This window comes from Pongo abelii, chromosome 5 (genome assembly GCF_028885655.2).
Source record: "Pongo abelii isolate AG06213 chromosome 5, NHGRI_mPonAbe1-v2.0_pri, whole genome shotgun sequence".
Classification (NCBI taxonomy): domain Eukaryota; kingdom Metazoa; phylum Chordata; class Mammalia; order Primates; family Hominidae; genus Pongo; species Pongo abelii.
Window position 1 is genome coordinate 108,813,330 of NC_071990.2, and position 23,088 is coordinate 108,836,417.

Below are 23,088 nucleotides of genomic sequence, written 5' to 3' on the forward strand. Positions count from 1 at the left end.
TGGATCTACTTAGATGCCTGGCCCATCTCCCAGACCTACTATTCTGTCAGAGGCAGGAGACTCTTTGGACAGGCTCACCAGAAACAGAACATCTTCTGCAGTGGACACAGACACAACTGTTTGACAGAGAGGCCGGGAGACCCCCCGCCATCTGGCCAGCTCTAATGGCTCATGGAGAATCTAGGAGTGGGGGTGCCACGTGAGGGACTGTTCGCCTCATGGAACACAGGAGATTTCCGGTAGATTTTGTTATTTGAGGAGTGGGCATAGGGTAGAGGTAGGGGTGTCTTTCAGAGGATTCCTGGGGTCAGCCTTCTAGGAAGAAGGAGTCCATTTGGCCTCTTTTTTTCAGGCTCTTTATCTCCTCCACACCCCCAAACAGTAGAAAGCCTACAAGGGGTTTACCACCAGCATCATTCTGCTCCTGAAGTCTCAGGTGCTGGCATCTTTAATCCACAAAATAATTTGTGATTTAGACAAGAAGAGTGTTCACTTCTTTTGTTTGTTTGTTTGAGTACAGTTACAATGTGACTCAATATTACACTAGTTCATATTGAAGATACCTTGGGCAATTAAAACAACTTAATTGGAACATTCATTCATTGGTTAATAGTTATTGAGTAAATAACTTCCTTGGTATCTACAGGACATGAAAGAGAACCTGAGCCTTACACTGCAAAGGGATCCAATCAATTGCTGGACATAATAGAGAATCCATTTTAAATTCTATGAAATGCAGGCTTTTCTCTGGAGGCATTTTCTTTAAAAAAGAGATTATATTTTTCCCTTTTAGTCCAATATTTTAAAATATGTACAGATATCATAATTTAATGAAAGATATCACTGAAAATATAATAAAGCTTTTCCTAAGTGAATTTACATAGGCACATGGGGAGAATTAGGATGAGGAATCCTACCCTGGAGAACATTCCCTATTCCATGGTGTAAGGGTTCTAGCTTGGCCTCTATGGCCCTAAGTGTCGGGAAAAATATGAAGGCTTTTGTATTTTCTACAAAACATATGGACACTTTTTAGTTTGTTGTTGTTGTTGTTGTTGTTGTTGTTTTTGAGAAGGAATCATGCTCTGTCACCTAGGCTGGAATGCAGTGGCACGATCTCAGCTCACAGCAATCTCCATCTCCTGGGTTCAAGAAATTCTCCTGCCTCACCCTCCCGAGTAACTGTGATTACAGGCATCCACCACCACACTCGGCTAAGTTTTGTATTTTTTAGTAGAGACAGAGTTTCACCATGTTGGCCAGGCTGGTCTCAAACTCCTGGCCTCAAGCAGTCCACCCATCTCGGCCTCCCAAAGTGCTGGGATTACAGGCTTGAGCCACTGCGCTCGGCCTGGACACTCTTTTTCAACCTTTTCATCAAAACCTTCTGCAAGGATTCTTAAGACCAGAGCTTGTCAATAGTTTATTCTCCTTCCAAATGACCCCCTTTCCAATGCTCAGCTTGAGAATGAGACAGCTCATTTGTCCATGTGGCCCTTGGCTGTGACAAAACAAACACAGCTCCACAATGTTTCAGTCATGTGGCCTGCACTGGGACACAAGCAGGTGCAAAGGCATCTGCAGGAACGCACCTCCCTTCATTCCTTTCCTTTCTTTCTGTTTTTGAGGGAGGGGGGATTCTAGTTCTGTTTTTTTTTTTCCTTCAAGTTTTTTTTATTGTGGTAAAATACATATCACATAAAGTTGTGGCTGGACACAGTGGCTCACTCCTGTAATCCCAGCACTTTGGGAGGCTGAGGCAGGTGAATTACTTGAGCTGAGGAGTTCGAGACCAGCCTGACCAACATGGCAAAACCCCATCTCTACTAAAAATACAAAAATTAGCCAGGCGTGGTGGCGGGCTCCTGTAATTCCAGCTACTTGGGAGGCTAAGGCAGAAGAATCACTTGAACCCTGGAGGTGGAGGTTGCAGTGAGCCGAGATCGCACCACTGCACTCCAGCCTGGATGACGGAGCAAGACCTTGTCTCAAAAAAACAAAAAAAAATTATCATCTTTACCATTTCTAAGCATACAGCTCAGTGATATTAAATACATTCAAAATGTTGCATAACCATCACCAGCATCTATCTCCATAACTCGTCTTGTAAAGCTGAAACTCTATACCCATTAATCAAGAACTCCCCCTTTATTTCTTTTCTTTTTCTACCATCATTCCACATATTAATTCAAACACTAGATCAAACTCTGCCACTGTCTGGTGGAGTAGGCTACTTGTGTGGGTTTTGTAGAAATGAGGAAGTTCCCCGGGCAGCTGGAATGATGGGCTGTGCCTGCCCCGTGGTTGTCATCCAGCCCCGATGTAGCCAGAGCACAAGGACATGGGGAAAACATCCCGTGTGGGAAAGGCAGGAAACCCAGGAGAAGAAGAGAATTGATCTTCCTAGAGTGTAGTTTCCCCCTTGATTTTGCTAAATGAGGGCTGGGGTTTGTTCTGTTCTTTCACATCTTTGCTAGAAGCAACACAGGTGTACCACAAGCCCCTTGTGGACATCTATTGTGTGCAGTCAGCCCTCTGAGCTGAGAAACAGGGACGCACACCCCACCCAGCCAGTGCTGGATAACAGGCCTTACAGACAGCAGAAAAACTTGGAATAAGGAAAAACTTGGAGAGGAAAAGCAAAGGGCCGGGGATGAGAAGACCTGCTCTCAGTTTCCTCCCTGCTGCTATCTTGCTGTGTGTGTGGCTCTGAACAAGTGACCTGGGCCCTGTACACCTCGCTGCATTACAAACAGGGGAGCTCAGTACTATCTGCCAACTGACTAAATGGATGGGTCCATGTAATGAAACTCATGCCTCTTGATGAACCCTGTTCCCTTTTAAAAATAAATGATCTTTTGTAAAGATAGACATTCTCCATATACTCTCTGTAATGTTATTCTATTAGATGAATGTGTTGTTGGATAGGAAGCAGGTTTGATTTCTCAATGCTGAGTGCATAGGTTCAACTGTAATGGAACACTGTGAGTGACTGTTACTGGGAGGGTGTTCTGGTGCCTGCTCAAAGACCACCAGCCAAGGAAGGAAACAGTAAGCCTCAAGAATAAATGTCCGTTCTCATCTTCCACCCCCTGCCATCTGTATATCAAAGAAGCTACTCAGCAAAAGTAAACAATCTGTCCCCATTATGCTAAACCTTCAAAAGGCAGGAAACCAGCAACTAAATTAGATCTTGCAGAAGAGTTCAACTCTCACATTTGTGGTTTCCAAAGATCTCCTATTCTTGGTGAGCAGACAATTTGTTCTGTCGTGTTGCATAGAATTCAAGTCAGTAGGTATTTACTGCGTATTTGCTGTGTTTCAGGCTCTGCTGGGGACCCCCAGGTCTATCTAGCAGGAAGACGAGATCTGGACGCAGAGTCCTGCAATATAAAGCAGAATCAAATGCCATTGTGGACGTGGAAATAAGGAGCTGGGGAGAACAGAGGGATATCTTCTTGGGATTGGGGAAGGTTTAAAGGGCACCAGAGACCATGCTTCAGGTGCTTGCTGGCCATGGGGAGAAATTTGTTTGTTTGTCATCATTCTTTCCTATCTTTCACCCTCTTCCCCAGATAGGCAAGCCTTGTCTTTCTCTCCTGGATTTATACAAGTGCCGCCTCGATCCAACCACTCTGCCCTTCATGCCCTTCTTTTCCCTTCCAGCCCACAAAACACCTCCACTCGACACTGGATCATCTTCAGGGGCAACACTTATAGCAGAGAAGAACCATCTTAGCACAGACAGACTTCCTGTACTGAAAATTTGGAATAAGTTTCTCTGTGTGAGCAGGACTCTGCCAGCCCACCCACACTCTATCACTCAGGGTGTGGCCCCCGCCCTATCAGCTGCACCAATATCAGCAGCACCAGTATCACTTGGGCACCTGTTAAAAGGCAGACTGTCTTGTGGAATGATAGACAATGCAGGCTTGTAATGGTGAGCGGGTGGGAGGGAAGAGGAGAATTACGTAATGGGTACAATGTACATTATTTGGGTGACGGGTGCCCTAAAAGCCCTACCTTCAGCACTGTGCAATCTATGCGTGTAACAAAATTACATTTGTACCCCACAAACTTGTACAAATAAAAAATTGAATTTAACTTAATTAATTTTTTTTTTAAAAGAAATGCAGGCTTTCAGGCCCACCCCAGCTTTACTGAACCAAAATCTGAATTTTAGCAACATACTCAGGTGGTTTCTGCACATTAAAGTTTGAGAAGCACTGGCTAAAGCATATTTATACTTGGGTCTTTTTAAATTTTAACACTCAAAGGCAAGATAACATTTTCCCCGTGGTCATCTCATGACTTCTGACAGAGCCACCAGTGTTATCAAGTCCATCTTTCTGCCTCCATTCTCCTAAAACACCCAGGGAGCTGTGTTACTTCCTCAAACACAAACCACCTTCAGATGTCAGCTAATAGAATTGGAGGGAAATAACTAAGTTCCTGGTCTCAGGCCAAGAACTCTAACCTCCAGCCTGAATTCAGGCAGCGGGGAAGCCTGAAGGCTGATTTTCCCTAAGCAAAGGAAAAATATCATTTGAAAAGGGAGTTTATAATTTTGGGAGGCGGAAGCGGGCAGAACACCTGAGGTCAGGAGTTCAAGACCAGCCTGGGCAACATGTCAAAATCCCGTCTTTACTAAAAATACAAAAATTAGCCAGGTGTGGTGGCGCACACCTGTAATCCCAGCTACTTGGGAGGCTGAGGCTGGAGAATTGCTCGAATCCAGGAGGTGGAGGTCGCAGTGAGCCAAGTCCATACCACTGCACTCTAGCCTGGGCAACAGAGAAAGACTCCATCTCGAAAAAAAAAGAGTGAGAGTTTATATTTCAAAGGTCTGAGGAAGAGATGTGGAAGAAGCCCTCCCTCTTCTTCAAGGGAAGAGGTCTTGCTTCTAATACAGCCACTTTGTCTTGGTGTCCATACCTTCACCTCTGGGAGGCCCTCGCTAATGCTTTGAGGGTAACCTGCCCTCCTGCTGTACAGGGCTGTTCTCTGCCACCTCCAGCCCATAACTGTCAGCCTGTAAGGGACCAGGGAGAACATCTTGCTCCTACTCCTCCAGGTGGCCAACATTCCCACTAATGACCCTAACAAGTCACACATACTTGTCACCAACAATGGGGAGATCATTATCACCCACCTCCCAAACAGCCCCTTCAAGTTCTGAGAGGCTTTGACTTTTCAAAGCTCTTTACAATGTCAACTCCACCTGACTCCCAAGGGAACTATCTTCCAAGAGTTCCATCTGGTTATTTAACTGCCAAGTTTTCTACCTGGGAGAGTGTTCCTTAAATCTATGCTTCTCTAATGTGTCTTCAAAGCACCTGGGGATCTGTTGTTTGAAAGTTTGGCAGGGCCACTGAGATTTTTGTCTTTGGTGAGTGATAGCAATGCCCCTGACCAGAGTTTGAGGGACAAGACCTTAGATTTAATTCAGTCTACCTTTTACTTATTTAGTCTCAGTTCTGTTCTACAGGACCACAGAGAACAAAGCCACCTGACCTGCTGTCATATACTGGAACATAAAATCATATCTTTCCCAAATCTTCTCTTTTTTTTCTATCAAAAACATCCCAGTTCTTTCCATAGTTCCTTAGCTGTCATGGCTTTGCATCTTCTTATCATGTGATTAACTGTCTTCTGGAAATGTTCCAGTGAGTGTTGATAAGCCCTTTAGGTGCATGGCACCAATCCTGGAACTCTTCAACTTGAACAGAACAACCCTGGGGCCAAGCAGAACCAGGCATTGTCCTGATGCAGATAAGCCCATGACCTTACAATCCTGTTTGGGAACAATGTGGTCCTATGGATGTATGGAGCCTCAAATAAAAAAAACCTCCACCCTTCCCTCATACAAATGCATATGCCTTTCTTGTCACAATGGTGAGAAAATGGATGATAAACTAATTCATCCTCTAACATGCTAGTAACTTGACATGTTATTTAAAGGAACTTTGACAAGGCGATCTTAAAGAGACAATGTCTTACTCTAAAGGCAAACTCCCTAATGGTGTCATTGTAGGGCTCATGACAGACTGGTGGGAAAGACATGTAGGGTGAGGGTACTGCTCAGAGAATACCGTGCCATCGCTGCTTCCTCCACTTTCCCCAAGGCTCCCTGACAAGCAAAATTCACAGCACTCAGCTCTGCTGAGAAATCAGTGCCACAAGGTTGGATAATTTAGAGCAATTTATTTTTTCAAAGTAGTTATGAGCTAGGAAAGGGCTCAAGAGAACAACTGGGGTCATTACTTCCAAGCCTCCCAGCTGACTGGGAAGAAAACCAGCTTTCAGATGGAGACATCAGCCTTTAGGAAGGAAGGCTGTCATCCTCCTGGAATAAGATGTTAATAAGATTTTAGGTTCAGTTTTAGCTGAGCTGCAAGACAATAGACACCATATACCACAATAAAGTGTGAGACCACCATGCGGGTCTTGTAAAAAGAGATGGTGGAAAGCCAGTTTTACACCAATAGATGACCACCCACATCCATCCTGCAAACAAGGTTGTAGAGGCGGAGAAACAGTTTAACTAGAAGAGAAATTTTGGAGAAAACGATCCAGTGTATGGCTTCAGTGTGAACACATGAATAGCTTGAGATCTGTCCTCTGAGCTTGAGAGACAAGCTCTAAAAGATGGCCGTTGGCTGGCAGAACAAAGGAGAGGTGCCTGCAGGGATCAGCCAATACATCCAGAGCTTGTTTGGTCAGAGGATGTGCGAGTGTTTCTCAAGGACGAGATGTGGGCCATCAGAAGACATAGATCTGCAGCAGGATCATCTTAGATCCTTTCCACAGGGCAGTCTGGAGGTGCGAGAGGGCTTCAGCTGAATCTAGAGATTTACCCACAGAGGCCTTGGACTGTGGAAAGAATTGTAAATGACCAGCTAGAGAAGAGTTGCGTTTGTCCATGCCCATGCAAGTGCAGGTGAGAGATGGTAGGGTCACCAAAGAATACATGTAAAAGCCCACAGGATGAAGAATCAGCTTTAAACATCGGCTAGAAGCAGAGAGCATGATGCCAACTCACAGCAAGATTCACCACGTACAAACTCCCCTGCCTCTTGCGTCTCCTCTTTCCCCCATCCACTGTGAAGGGTTCCACCATCAAGGTTAGCAAGCTATGGGAGGAGGCAATAACAAAAGGGGGAAGGTTGGGGGAGAAGCCAACCCTGCCCTTCTTTATTGCTGCAGGCAACTGGCTTGAAGCAAGCCTGATCTGGGTGTGGGGCAGTCATTATGTCATTGAGTGAAATTGAAAGTTCCGAGGCCGACTTCAAGTTCCAAACTGGTGGCATAGAAGCAAGCTGGCTTCAGTCCCAACCACAGAAAATCAAAAACAAATATACAGCACTGAGATTATAACCAGAAATATCCCAGAACTTAAATATGAAGAGGAGACAGTGCCTGGGGCCACAGAGAAATGAAAAAACTCTGAGCAGAGGGTAAGAGAATCTGACTTCCACGTTCATGTCCCTCCCTCCATCTGCTCAGCACTAAGAATGCAGAAAAATTTCTTCCAATTGACTGTTTCTACACTGGAAAAAGTGAGATCAAGGTATGCAACCAGCTTTCACACCATCTTGGTTTCCATGGCAGGAGGCCTGTCCTTGCCTTAATCCATAGGAAGCATTGAGAGTGCCCGAAGGGAGAAATATCCCTGAGGACAGCCAGAGACAAAGCAGGGAGGTAGAACTACCATCCCCAGTCCTGGAAACTCTGCTTAGTTACTTGCCCAAGGGAGATTTCAAATCAGCGTGGCTGTTACGCAGTACCACACTGTAGGTTTGTCCACAGATCCCCTGGGCACAACCCCCTAGCCAGCCTTCCCACACTGCTGGGATATACCTTTTTGGAACCTCCTGCATTTGGAAAGGGCAATGCTTCAATCATTCACTAGAGCTAAGGCAAACCTGGGCTTAAGGTGCCATGTAGAGCCAAAAAACCAAAGACAGTGACCTAGCAGTAAAGAACCTATAAGCAAATATATCTAATAAAAGCCAAACAAGTCAGAGAAGACTGAAATAAATATTCCTTCAATGCAAAGACATAGACACATCCACAAGAAACAATGGCCAACAGGAAACCGTGATCTCCCCAAATGGGCAAGGCAAGGGACCAGAAACTGACCCTAATAAGATGGTAACACGTGAGCTCTCTGACCAAGAATTCAAAATAGCAGTTTTAAGGAAACTCACTGATCTCCAAGATAACGCAGAAAAGCAATTCAGAAATATATCAGAGAAATTTAACAAAGAGATTGAAATAATTTAAAAAATCAAACAGAAATCTTCAAACTAAGAAATACATTTGCTGAACTAAAAAATTTATTAGAGACTCTGAATAGTGAAGTAGATCAAGCAAAGGAGATAATTAGTGAGCTCGAAGATAGACTATTTGGAAATATAGTCAAAAGAGAAAAAAGGAAAAAGGATGAGAATTAATGAAGATCACTTACAGGATATAGAAAATTACCTCAAAAGACAAAATCTAAGAATTATTAGTGTTCAAGAGGGAGTCAAGCAAGAACAAGGGGTAGGGAGCTCATTCAAATAAATAATAACAGAAAACTTTCCAAAAGATGAGAAGGATCAAATATGCATGTATAGGAAGGGCAGAGAACACCAAACAGATTTTAACAAACAAAACTACCCCAAGGCATATATTATAATCATCAAACTCTCAAAGGCCAAGGACAAAGAGAGAATCCTAAAAGCAGCAACAAAAAAGAAGCAAATGACATTTGAAGGAACCCCAATTCATCTGGCAACAGACTTCTCAGTGGAGACCATATAGCCAGGAGGGAATGGAACAGCATTTTCAATGTACTGAAAGAAAAAAAAAAACAACTGTTATCCAAGACTATTGTATCAAGCAGTTATCCTTCAAATATGAAGGGTAAATAAACTTTCTCCCAGACAAACAAAAGCAGAGAGAATTCACCACCATCATAGGCATCTTACAAGAAATGCTAAAGGGAGTTTTTCAATGTGAAAGAAAAAAAAAAACACTGCAGGTACAAAGCCTGTTGGTACCATTACGTACACGGACAAACCCAGAACACTCTAATACTGTAACTGCTGTGTATAATCCACTTATAACACTAGTATGAAGCCCAAAAGACAAAGCTATTAAAAGCAATAATAGCTAGAACAATCTCTTAAGAGATAGGTAATATCAAAATATATAAATAGAGGCAACTAAAAGTCCAAATGTAGGGGGGATGGAGTTAAACTGCAGGATTGTTTTTTCATTTTTTCCTTGTTTCTATTCTTGTCTGTGTGATCTAAAATAAGTTGTAATTTCTTTAAAGTAACTTTTTATATCTGTAGTATTTTTTATAAGCCTCATGGCAACCACATGTAAAAACCTATAATAGATTCACTAAGAATAAAGTTCAATTACCACCCTGACCTGGACATATCAATTATTGACTAGAGAACATTTTGTAACCTGAAAGGAGCGAGAAAAGCCAGTATTTGTCATGAATTTCATCCATAGTCAGGGAAGAACTAGTCCCGCAGGATACACTTAGAGAACAACAGGAGACATGGGTTATGCTGCTTTATGATGATGTTCCATGGGTCATTGTGTGTTCAATGTAACAGTGAGGCAAGCATCTGAGAAGCGAAATCACACGATTCTGCTGTTCTCATTGCAACACTCACTAGAAGATAAATAGTTTAAGAATATGTTTGTGAGTCACCTAGGGTTTACAGGTAAGGCCGGATTCATAGACTGTTGGAACCAGAAGAACGTTCTGTATCAGCAACTCCAACCTGTCATTTACCCATAGGAAACCTAGGCCCAGAGACAGATGAGACTTCTCCAAGCTCACACATGTAGAGACATCAAGAAAAACATAAAAGCAAGTAGCATCTGCTCACACCAACCATATTTAATTAGGTACCTTCCTTTGTAGAGGCCAAATTTCTTCCTGTTTCCCAGGACTCAGAGAGATAAAAGCAAAATTGTAGGAAAGATTTTGATAGTATCCAAGAAAAGCTATGCAGAGAATCTAAATTTATCCTTCCCTGCTGTCCCCTTGAGCTGGAGACACAGCCTCTCTTATGATAAGTATCCTTTTGTTGAATGTGCTAAACCTGTCTGCCAGCACATACCTGCAGATGTATCTGTTTTTTATTATTTGTAGCAGTTACTCTATTTCTCAAAAACTTTCCTAAGCTCATGCATTTGACTTATCCAAGGCAGGGTCTCACACAATGCTTGGAACAGAAGAAGGTTCACCAAATGTTTGCAGACTAACATAATAACTGGATTCCAGTTGTACTGCCTGTGTGCTTTTCATATACCAACAACCCTATGTTCAGAGAAAGAAAAAAGGCAACATTTTTACCCATCCTTGAGATTCACCTTCACCTCTTTGCAGATCGATAACTCAGGGCTGCTTAGCGGAGAAGGAGCACCTCCTATTGGCATCTAGCCCCTTGGGTAGACAACACTGTGCCATGTATGCCCGTGTGGCCTTGCTACCCTCCCCAAGGGCCACTTTTCCATCTTGAGCTACTCTGTGGCTAATGGTACAAAAAGGTGCTCAACCCCTAGGCCACTTTCCATCTTGTGATGAGAATGAAACACCAACCCTTGCTGGAAGACATATGTAATATATGGCCCAGTCAAATCCCTGCAATAATAGACACTTTGTTGCACCTTTAATTCACATGGGTAGGCGTCTGAGACTCCCAGGCAGGACCAACATCATCAGTTCTATAGCCCTAGTTTCTTTGGGATGAGTTCCTTAGTTTTGTAGTCCTGCTACTACTCAACAATGACAAATGCCCAGAGTTTCAATTAGAGGAGAGTGAAGAAACTTACTTGTTATATATGATGTGATGTGTTCTCACTGTCTAAATTCTAATAACATAGACCTAAAAGTTATAATGTCAGCTCTTAATAGCTGGAGGGACCACTTCCCTCTGCAGCCTGGGGCGGGGACTGTCCAGGCACCCCTTTGTCCCAGCCAGCTTCAAATACTTCCCAGGCACCCAGACAGGCAGCCCATGGGGCTCCAGTGGCAGAACTCCCAGGAGCTACAATGGCTCCCTCCATAGTGGAAGGGCAGAGACACCTGGGACAGGGAGGTGTCCCTGCAGGTGGGGGAAGCAGGACAAGGCCTACCTGATTCCATCCTCCCTTCCTCTTTCTCCTGAACTTTCTCAGAGGCACTGCAGCCCCTGGGGAAGGGCTGGTGGCTGAAGAGGTCGTCGCACAGGAGGCTTCGGCACAGCTTCGCAAGGAAGCGGAGGACATAGCCAACGCTGTTCACCACAGGCAGGCTCCGCAGGTGCTGTTTGCCGTCAAAGGAAGCCGAGACTGGAAAACCAGAGAGACGGCAGCTTAGAGCCGGGCACTGGAGAAAACCGCAAGTCAATCGGCCCTGGTGAGGATTTTTCGTTTGTTCATTTTTGTTTTGTTGCTAAGCAGACTGTATTTGGATTTCACCTGTTTGTTCACAATGTCCTGTTTCTGGTGGGGATCCCGCCCAGGATACCACATTGAATTTAGTTGTCACGTCTCCTTCGTCTCCTTGGTCTGTGACTGTTTCTCAGTCTTGCCTTGTTTTTCATCACTCTAATAGCTTTGAAGAGTACTGCTCAGGGTAAAATGTCCCTCCATTTGGATTTGTCTGTTTTTCTCATGATTACACTAGGGTTATGGGTTCTTTGGGACCACACAGGTGAAGTGCCCTTTCTATCACATCACATCAGGGGATAAAACTGGAGGAGGGCCGTCACCATGGAAGAAGGGATTTCTCTGACTCTGAAGGATCTTGAATAAAAAGACATGCCCTGAGATGGAGTTGAAGCCATGATGTTTCCCCACTGCCCTGCATGGTGGTAAGTGCTATGAAGAAGGAATGGAGCAGAGTAAGGAAGTACAGAGAGGCTGGGTGCGATGGTTCACGCCTGTAGTCCCAGCATTTGGGAGGCAGGTGGATCGCATGAGCTCAGGAGTTTGAGACCAGCCTGGGTAACATAGTGAGGCCTTCATCTCTACAAAAAATTGTAAAAAATTAGCCAGGCTTGGCGGCATGTTCCTGTAGTCCCAGCCACTTGCGGGGCTGAGGTCGGAAGATCGCTTGAGCCCGGAAGATCGAGGCTGCAGTGAGCCGTGATCATGCCACTGCACTCTAGCCTAGGCGACAGAGTGAAATCCTGTCTCTAAATAAATAAATAAATAAATAAATAAATAAATAAATAAATAAAAGAATGGAGAGTGACAAGGGTGATATATTAGACAAGGGTCAGAAAAGGATTCTTTGATAGAGTGGCATTTGAGTAGAACCTAAAGGACATCCATGAGGTCATCTCTGCTAGAACAGCGTGTGGAACAAGAGAGAAGTAACCAAGAGATTAAAGAGGTAGCAAGGGCCAGGTCACACAGGGCCTGTGGGATTTTGTAAGGACTTGGGCTTTTGCTTGGAGTGACATGGGAGACATTGGAGGGTTTAGGGCAGAGGAGGGTCATGATCTGACTTTTAGATTTTTAAAGAACCAGAGAGGTTGCGGTGGGTGGTGAAAGGTGGTTGGACTCTGGATATATTTTGAAGTGGAGCAAAAGGATTCTGGATATATTTTGAAGTGGAGAAAAAAAAGCAAAAAACAGTGGGTTGGAAGTGGGAAGTGGGAGAAGGAGAAGAGTCAAGATGAGGATCAGAAATCCAGTCTTCTTACCCGGGCATGGAATCATCCTCTCCCTGATCCCTGAGAGAGGCTTTTAGCTCACAGGCTCATAAAGGCCCTAGGAGCCCAGCAGATGAAGGACAGACCCTGGCCACACCTGCTGTCTCCAGGCCTGAGTATGGCTGCTTCCTCTGCAGAGAGACATCCATGGCCTCCTCATGCAACCTGCCCCAGGCCTTACCTGACACCATCTCGCCACCGTAGCCCTGCTTGACCAGGGAGAAGACCAGCTTCTGCTGGTGGGCGCAGTCGATGCAGGCTTGGACGGCCTGCTGCAGCACCGCCGATGGCCGCTCGGGCCCAAAATGCTCCGGGAGCTGCTGCACCTTCTTCCTCTCCAGATAGGGCCCCGCATTGGCCTGCTTGTTGATGTAGAGGCAGACTGCGGAGACAGAGGCCACAAAGCCCTAGGCATCAGGCGAGCATCAGGCCAGCTGGCGGCCTCTGTGTACACGGGGGAATGCCTCAGCCATGCCCCTTTGGCCCTGGCCTTGGGAAAGCTGGCAAGGGCAAAAGTGGGGTGGATTCTTCCCCACTTAAGAAGTAAAAGAGGCAAAAGAGTTAGACACCCCAATTGCCAGGGCCTGACCTCGGGGGCTTTCTTGGTTGGAAACAGTTGGATAGGTGGGTCCAGTCTGATCTACTGAAATCTGAATTAAAGACCATTATGGTGGCCCACATGGACCGTGTGTATAAAGGTCTTTCCATGCTGGGAAAGTGTACATACAAAACCTCCTCTCCCTCCTCCAAAGTAGCTGTGAAGTTATAGACAGTTTTTGCCATTTCTTTGTTAACCATCTATGAACAAAAAAATCAAGATGCCACTATCACTCCAGAGACTATATATTCAACAAAGCTCTACAGACAGTGCTATTTACAATCTCAGAGAAAATAAACATTCAACAACCCATTTAGGTGAACCCAGTCAATGGTCTCCACACTTTTAAGGTAATAGACCCCATTGATTAAAAATTGGGGGGGCACATGTCCCAAACCATGTTTATTTATTTATAGGTTATATACATTCTTAACTGTATTAATGTATTGTGTGAATTTTTTACAGGAAAGTATCTAATTTATATAATATAATAATATATAAATGTTATTTATATAATATTATATATACAAACATAAAAATGTTAGAATGTCTACAAAACTGGTTTTCATATATGATAGATTTCAGTAAATCAAGTGGAATCTTTATGAATTTTGCAATTAAAGAAAAAAAGAAATATAAATCCTTTTTTAGCAGGAAGATTTTGTACAGAGAAGACTGCCCAAAGAGTTAGTTATCATCAGTAAAATTAGCTCAGTCAGTTGGGTGAGGGATTCAGACCTAGTTTATACAAGTTCAACTTCATTCTATTCTATGACAATGAATAAATTCCAACCCCCAACTACCTATGCCACCTGTAATTTGGTAACAGTTGCTGAACTGGTCAGCCTGTCTTCAGACTATTTGCTTTAAGATTTTTCATTGTCTCAGACATCAAGCCAGATTCCCTAATAAATGAAGAGTGCCCTGGCCGACCTCTTGAGAAAAAACTATCCAAAACTTGGAAATAAGACACAAAAGTTATTTCCTTCACTTTCAATGACATGGTACAGCATTGTCTAATAAGCATTGCATACATTGTAAAACAAATCCAAGAAATAGAAATTGTAAAAGGATGAGATAAGATGAATAGGAATAGTAGGTGTTATATTTTCTTCCATACATTAATGACCCCTCTTATGTATCTGCCCTCTCACTCCCCATCATCCTCCCATAAGCATCTTACCTTAGAGGCCACTGGTGCAAAGGAGTGCTGAAGAGGGACTTTAAGAGGAGACCAGTGGCATTTTGTAAAGGCTAAGTAATAACAGCAAAGGGAAGAAATAGGTTGTTTTTGTTTTTGTTTTGAGCACCTACTATAGTCTCAAGACAAGCATGTGGGTTTGGTGGTATTATTACTGATTTACTAATGAAGAAACTGAGGCTTAAAGAAGTTAGTAGACTGCTCAAAAACTGTAGCCAGTGATGCAAAGGAATTTGGATCAAGTCTTTTGGAAGACACTCTGGTACAGTCCAGGTCTCATCCCAGGTGATAAGAAAAATCTAATAAGAGACCTTCATGCAGGCACTATGCTACGCCCTACAAAGAAAGCTTGAACAAAATGAAGCAGTCCCTGCCTTCACAGAGCCTACGTCCTGGTTGGGGAAGTAGAGGCCTATTCAGATCATCCCACAAGCTGATGTGAGACCATGTGAAATTGTGGCTGTGAGAAACACAGGGAGGGGCTAAGAGAGCCCATCTGGGGGACACTGGCAGGAAAGTTCGTGAGGACCTTCTGGGGAGAAGTATGCCTGATCTGAGATATAAGGGAGGAATAGGGTGGCCCGAAGGGATGATCACTCCAGATGGAGGGAGAGAATATGCTAAGACCCCGTGGCCAGTCCTGGGGACTGAGAGAAGAGCAGTGGGGTGAACCACAGGGTGGAGCCTGCAGGGCCTTGTCGGCCAGATTAACAAGTCTGGGCTTCATCTAAAAGCAATGGGAGGGACTGAAGGGATTTAAATGGGATGGGAGAGGGGCTGGGGTTGTGACACAGGGGGATCCTCTGTGTGTGTGTGTGTGCGTGTGTGTGTGTGCATGTGTGTGTGTGAGAGAGAGAGAGAGACACCATCAGACTGTCATTACTATTATGATGAAACTGTCAGTTGGTGGATGCCCCACCAGAGACAGAGATTGGGATACCTGCTACCCTGACTGGGTTGGAGGGTAGTGGGTCAGACTGAGGGTGAATGGGATCCTTAGGAAATCTGGAAGAGCAAACACAGGAACAAGAGCACTGTTTAAGGTGAGCAGGCTTAGATCAGTGCAATGGATCAGCGCACCCCGGCTCCTAAAAGAAACATCTGGCCACTCTGTGTCCCCCTGTCATCCACCTCCCTCCAACCAAAGCAACCACCTAAACCCAAGCTGCACTGAAAACCAAGTTTTAAATAATCCAACCTGTGGGACATGTAAACTGGTGCTCTCAAAGACTCTGGTCATCCTGTCTGCTGCCTAGCTAGCACACTAAATCCCTCATTTGAGCCATCTCAGCAACAACTCTTTAATGCACAAAGTAACAATTAGATGGTGGCTGCCCTGTTATCTACAGACCATCACAGCCTTGGAGTTCATTCTGCTGACCTACCTGTGAGAGTCTGTGGGGCCGCCAAGCTGGGGACCGTGGCTGCATCCTGAGGGATGGAGCTGAGGTCGGGCTCTGGGGTACTCCGCGGAGGTGAGAGGGCTAAGGGAGTCATGAGAACCCGAGACTTGATCTGGAAGAGAGAGCCCATTTGGTCAATGAGAATCTGGCAATGCTCTCTACACCCTTCCAGATTCTGTCCTAGATGGCAGTTAACCATTGCTCTTCCATCATGCTTCCACACCTTTCCATCCTGCAGCTTCGGGGCCTGAGCTGCAGATTCAAGTTCATGCTCAGGATTCATATTTGGGGTCACACTCAGAGATCACCTCTCATCCCGCTCTTTCAGAAGAGCCACCCAGGAAATGACAGTGTCAGGCGGTGAGTGCAGGAGCACACAGAGGTGTGAAGAGTTGGCATCCATGAACCCTTTGAGTGCAGAACGCAGGATAGGAGAGTTTCCAGCCTGCACCCCATGTGTTCCCTAGAATCCTGTGGACAGGGCTTTCCCTGTATCCACCCAACCAGAGACCAACCCTTCACTCTCTCCCAAGCTCTCTGCTCACAAAAATCACTGGGTCCTGCCGGAAAAGAGAGCAGGAGCCATTCCTCCAAGAGGCTGACATACCGCTGTGTTTATTTCCTGCAGCAGATTGACAAAACTAGCCTGGATGTGGACACAAGAGTGAGCAGCGGCCACTTTGATTATTTCACTTGAAACCACAAAGGAGGAGTTAAAATTTGCTCTTATGGAGTAAAGGGAAGATGAACAGTTGATGACTTGTTGATATCCATATTAACAAGTTACTCTTTATATCAAGACTAATACAGAGACAAGCTTTTAATCTTAGCTCTCTACCCAAAAATAATGAAGAAAGTCAGTCATGTCCCTGTCTTCACCTCTGACCTATATCTAGACCTCACTCCAGACCAATTAAGTCAGTTTCTGGAAGTGAGACTCACACATCTGGACTTTTTAAAGATACTGAGATTCTAATACACAGTTAAGGTTGGGGACCCTTGCCCAACACCAAAGTTTTCAATTTTTGCAATCAACCTTCTAGAGGGTCTTGTTAAAATGCAGATTCTGATTCAGGAGTTCTGGGCTGGGACAGGAGATTCTGCATTTCTATGAGCTCCCAGGTACCACTGATGCTGCTGGCCCATGGACCACACTTCGAGTAGCAAGGTTGTATGTCCTATTGTTAACATGTGTGCAGTCCTCATCTATATCTTCACTTTCTTCCTGGATTTTTAGGATAGAATACTAATAATAGTCATGGAGAAATAGTATTTGAACTGCCAGTTCCCCAGTCATTCTATATTCACTCATTTATTCGTTCAACAAATATATACTGAGAGCCTATTTCATGCCCAACACTCTTCCAGCTGCTACAGAAACAGCAGAAGCAAAGCGTACAAAAATCTTTGGCCTCGTGGAACTGATATTCTGTTGGGGGGAGACAGACAATAAACAGAATAAATGGGTAAATGATATAGTAGATTACGTGTTAATAAAAGCTGATGATGAAAATAAGGAGGGAAGGGGCATGAGAAGTGCAATTGAGTTGTACTTTAGGCTGACATTTTTAAATAAGGAGGTTGAGGCATTTCTTGGGTGAAATTGCACCTAAGATTTGAAGGAGGTGAGGGAGCTAGTCATACAGGGTGTAGGGAAAGAATATTCCAGGCAATGTCAATATCAAGCCCCAAGGTTCTGAGGCAGGAGTATGCCTGGAGGGTTTGTGCAACTGTAGGGAGGCCAGAGTGAGACTGGAGAGGTAATAAAGCCAGGTTGGGCAGGGCTTTGCAGGACACCATCAGGCTTTTAGCTATTACTCTTGAACTCTTTTGAGCAGGGAAACAATAGGATCTAAACTAACATTTTAACAATCTTTCTTTCTTTTTTTTTTTGAGATGGAGTTTCGCTCTTGTTGCCCAGGCTGGAGTGCAATGGCGCCGTCTCAGCTCACCGCAACCTCCGCCTCCCAGATTCAAATGATTCTCCTGCCTCAGCCTCCCGAGTAGCTGGGATTACAGGTGCCCGCCACCACCCCTAGCTAATTTTTGTATTTTTAGTAGAGACAGGCTTTCAGCATGTTGGCCAGGCTGATCTCGAACTCCTGACCTTATGATCTGCCCGCCTTGGCCTCCCAAAGTGCTGGGATTACAGGCGTGAGCCACTGCGCCCGGCCAACAGTCTTTCTGACTATGGTCTTGAGAAAAAACTGAAAGAAGCAAAAGTGGGAGGACCACTAACCTACAGTAGCTGAGAGATGACAGTAGGGTGGATCGTGGTGATAGCAGTGGCGGTGATGAGAAGTAGACAGATCCTGGACATGTTTTGAAGGTGGAACCAACAAAATTTACCAACACATGAATGTGGTATATGAGAGAAAGAAGGAAGTCAAAGATGACTTCAAGCATTGACACCAGGAGGGCTCTAGGTGGAGTAGTTTTTTTGTTGTTGTTGTTTCTTTTGAAGGGAAGGAGGATAGAGAGGAGGGGGTTAGAGAAGATCAGGGGTGAGTTTTAGACATGTCGAGTTTAAGATACTTGCTAGACGTCCAAGTGGAGATATTACTAGGCAGTTGCATGTAGTAGAGTATATGGTTCTGGGGGAGAGCCTATATGAAGATGTACGTTTGGGAATCAAGAATATAGAGTTGGTATGTCAGACCATAATAATGGAAGATAGCATCAGAGAAGTGAATGTAGATGGAGAAGAGAAGGATCCAAACACTGAGCCCTGCAAGATTCCAACACAAAGAGCCTGGAGAAATGAGAAAGGAACAAGCAAAAGAAATCAGGTAAAAGCACCCAATGGGATAGAAAGAAAACTGGGAGAGGGTGGGAGTGTGGGAGTGAATGGAGAGGTTCTTTCAAGGAGGAGATAGTGGTTAACCATGCTAAGTGCTCTGATTAGACAAGTAAGACTAGGAGTGGCCATTAGATTTAGCAATTTATCAACAAGAAAGGTGGGGGCACAGTGTGTTGAATTGGAATAAGAATAAATCTTTGCCCTCGTGGAACTGACATTCTAATGGCCAGCGGGGGTGGGGAGACAATAAAAGAATAAATAAGTATATGATATAGTATGTTAGAAGGTGATAAGAGCCAATGGTGAAAATAAAGAAGCAAAGGGCATGGGAAGTGCAATTGAGGAGTTATACTTTGAGGTGAGATTTTAAAATAGGGTAGCTCCTGAATGGAAAAATGGAAAGAGAGGCATTAGGGTCAGTAAGTAAAGTCAACTCTTTCAAGGAGTTTTGTCAAAAAAGGGAGCAGAGAACTAGCCACAGCAAAGGAACAAAGTGGGATTAAAATTTTTTTTTGCCCCACAATGAGATACCACCTTGCTGATAGCTGTTAAGATAGCTACTATCAAAAAAAAAAAAAAAATACAAAACAAAAAATAACAGAATGAAAACCCCCCAGAAAATAGTAAATGTTGGCAAGGATGTGGAGAAACTGGAACCCTTGTGCACTATTGGTGGAAATGTAAAATAGTGCTGCCACTATGGAAAAGAGTATGGCAGTTTTTCAAAAAATTAGAAATAAAATTACCATATGACCCAGCAATTCCATTTCTGAGTATATAGACCCCAAAATTGAAAATAGAGTCTCCAAGAGATATTTCACATCCATGTTCATGGCAACGCTATTTACAATAGCCAAAAGTCAAATGCATAGAGACAGAAAGTAGAATGGTAGTTGCCAGGAACTGGGGGAAGGTGGGAATGGGGAGTTATTGCTTAGTGGGTAGAGAGTTTTAATTTTGCAAGATGAAAATGTTCTGGAGATTGGTTGCACAACAATGTGAGTATACTTAACACTATTGAGTTTTATGGCAAACTCAATAATGGTAAATTTTAGAAATAATGGTAAATTTTATGTGTTTTTTAGCAAAATTTAAAAAATTAATTTTAAGGATTCTTTGTTTTTTGTTTTTGAGATGGGAGAAAAAAGTGTTTTAATGCTGATTAAAATAATCCAGTAGAGAGAGAAAAGTTGATTGTACAGAAGAGTGTGTGGAGAACTGCTCACATGAAAGGGCTTTGAGTAGGTGAGAGGGTAGGAGATTTAGTGCATGAGGGAGGCCGTGGCCTAAGAGGACGCACATACTTTCCCATCTATTGCAACAAGAAGGAAGACAGAATATAAAGGTTTGAATGCTGGGGTGGGTGGATGTGGAGGTGGGAGCTTGCAGAAGGTCTCTTCCCATGGCTTCCAATTTCCCCGAGATATGGAAGCTGAGTGGGAGGGCAGAGGAGGTGGGTGTGGTCATGAACTGGGAGAGTAGGAGGCCTGGGGAATGGAGTATGGCTGCTGAGCAGCACTGAGGGGGCACTGGAATGTGCAGAAATGAATGTGAAATGAGATCAGTCAACAGCAAGCACATTGGCTGCACCGTGCTAAATGGGTGCTGAATTTGAGGCTCTCAAGGGAACCTCTATATTAATCAGAAACTATAATTAACAATAGAGATTTCATCTTACTCTGAGTGTCACATTTCAAAATTAAAGGACATATCCTGTAGGAATACACTGCTAAATATTATAAACATAATTTAAAAGAAACCTCAGTCATAGGAATGGGAGATCATAAACCTGCTTTGACTCAGTGACTCTGAGTTTGGTGTGACTTCCTCATCTGCCAAGTGTCATGAGGGTGGCGGCCGCCATGCCTATTTATGGAGGCCATGCACCAAGGGTCCCCTGACTGCCTTTCTAGGAATGATATCCCGCTTTCCATGTCTTGTGATGGAGAGGCTGGTGGTGACAGAGTCCCTGAGGACTTCAGGCAGTGACTTCTGGGATAACCCTGGCTAAATCCTCCTTCACAAGCTTAAAGCCCTTAACTGCCAACACAGAGATAATAATGCTCACTGGGGAAAAACGGAATTGGCAAATTATTTTTTCCTCTATGGTCTTTAAGCAAATCACACAAAGATACTTGTGATTCTTCCCTAGAAAAATGACAATGATGATGATGACTAAAACGTAAATATCCAGACACTGTTTACTGTTCATATAAACCTCCTAATGACTTTAACATCTAATGTTTTCTCACCATTTTAATATGTATTAGAGGCCAGGCGTATTGGCTCACACCTATAATCCCAGCACTTTGGAAGGCCAAGACGGCAGGATTGCTTGAGCTCTGGAGACCAGGCTGGGCAACATAGTGATACCTCTTTTATACTAAAAATTTAAAAAATTAGCCAGGCGTGGTGGCATGTGCCTGTTGTTCCAGCTACTCAAGAGGCTGAGGCAGGAGGATTGCTTGAACCCAGGAGATCGAGGCTGCAGTGACCTATGATCACACCACTACACTCCAGCCTGGGCAACAGAGACAAACCCTGTCTCAAAAAAAAAAAAAAAAAAAAAATTACTAGAGAGGAATCTGTTCATTGAACCCACCTCAAATGAAGTAATGGAATTATAATTGGCTGTTACTTCTGTCCATTTCTGCCCAACTGAAATTACAGGGATTAGATTAAATCGCCTGATTGCAAGGAAACCTTCTGTATTCATCCAGTCTCTAAAACAACTGCTAGAACTTTTGAATGAAAGAAAAAGTCACGAGCAACTATGGGTAGTATATGGCTTTTTAAAAATATCCTTCGCTAGATAATAAATCACGAGTAGAAATACCCTTTTGAATCAGCATTCAGAAATTTCAATCTCATTGCTTAATATAAAGAATAAAAAGTAGCCTAGTGTAGAAAAGGGAGTCACCCATGATTTTAGAAAAGTCCTAAAAAAGAAGAGCACGGATATGAGCCCACTGGCTAGAAGCTTTGCTCTAGTGTGATGCGGGGCCCAGTCCATCAGCACAAACCTCTCCCCAGTGGAATGGGGGGGGTTCTCTGTCTGTTGCAACCTATCCAAGCTGTTCTCTGGCAGGGCATTTGTCTTTGTTGTTGCCTTAGGTTTCTAAAAAAAAAAAAAAAAAAAAAAAAAAAAAAAAAAAAAAAAAGCTGTCTATTTTGTTTTTTAAATGGACAAAATAAAACAGAGTTCTGATATAGTGGTTTCTAACACCATTCTTCAATATAAGGAACAAAAACTCCTTGCAGACATGGCTGATTTTAGGACTAGGGTAGGGAATACACAAGGGGAGCCTAGAGCATCTTGTAATGCCAGAAAGTAAGACAATACTAAGGAAACAAAACACACACAATGGTGGGGACTGGTTACAGGGACACAGGTGCCAACTGAAAGAGCTCCCAGTGGCCAAATTCAGACCAAGAGGAACAACAAATAAATAATGTAGTAATGGATTATAACTCAAAGTATGAAATAAATATTCATGAATCCACACTGACATAAATAAGTGGTTGACTCAGTAAATAAAAAGGAAAGAACAAACAACTCTCCCATACATAAAAATTTCAAATAATTTATGTAGACACCCCACCCTCAAGTAGGTGAAGCGTAATTCCCTACTCCTTACGGATGGGCTGTGCACAGTGAGTACTTCCAAAGAGTACAGTAAGGAAATGAAGGGGAAATGTAACTTTACAATGGAGAAACCTGATAAATAAGACTTCAACCATATGATCAAGGTCAACATCATCAGTGATAAGTCATGTCACTAGCATGTACTCTCACCATATGATGAAAATGCCACGTCACCTCTGGGATCTTCTTCCCCAAGCCCCCTAACCCTAGTCTAATCATGAGAAAAACATTAGACAAACTGAAATTGCAGAACATTTTACAAAATACCCGACCAGTACTCCTCAAAACTGCCAAAGTCATCACAAAAGGAAATTCTGAGCAACTTCCCCGGCCCTGAAGAGCTTAAGGAAACATGACAACTAAATGTTATGTAGTATCTTGGATGGGATCCTAGAATAGAATAGAATAGGGAAAAGCTAATTAAATCGGAATAAAATATTGACTTTATTTAATAATGAAGTATTATGATGGGTTCACTAGTTGAGACAAACATACCACAGTAATATGAGATGTTAAAAATGGGGGGAAACCAGGTGCAGGGTACATCAGAATTCTGTTTTATCTCTGCAATACTTCTGTAAACCGAAAACTATTCTAAAATAGTGTTTGTTTTCAAAATATTAAAAACAGGATGTGGCAGAATAAACTGGGTAAATGGAGAGGAGGAGAGAAGAGAGGCCTCTTCCTGGCAGCACAGAACTGGAAGCAGCTTGCTGCGTAGGAT

The 23,088-nt window shown here is 43.6% G+C and overlaps 1 protein-coding gene and 1 long non-coding RNA gene across 10 annotated transcripts in view; one reads left to right on the plus strand and one right to left on the minus strand.

Moving 5' to 3' along the window:
* SCML4 (Scm polycomb group protein like 4) overlaps positions 1 to 23,088 on the minus strand; it is a 149,751-nt gene that overhangs the window by 31,585 nt on the left and 95,078 nt on the right. For all 9 annotated transcript variants that reach the window (XM_054557947.1, XM_054557948.1, XM_054557949.1 and 6 more), the window contains 3 exons: positions 15,901 to 16,030; positions 12,898 to 13,098; positions 11,152 to 11,346 (listed from right to left, as the gene is read on the minus strand). In XM_054557947.1, the coding sequence (XP_054413922.1) occupies positions 11,152 to 11,346; positions 12,898 to 13,098; positions 15,901 to 16,030 (526 nt within the window). The remainder of the gene's footprint in view (positions 1 to 11,151; positions 11,347 to 12,897; positions 13,099 to 15,900; positions 16,031 to 23,088) is intronic.
* On the plus strand, positions 2,890 to 4,104 carry LOC129060018 (uncharacterized). The gene is made up of 2 exons (XR_008526332.2): positions 2,890 to 3,247; positions 3,326 to 4,104. It is a non-coding gene; the product is annotated as an uncharacterized LOC129060018 (long non-coding RNA).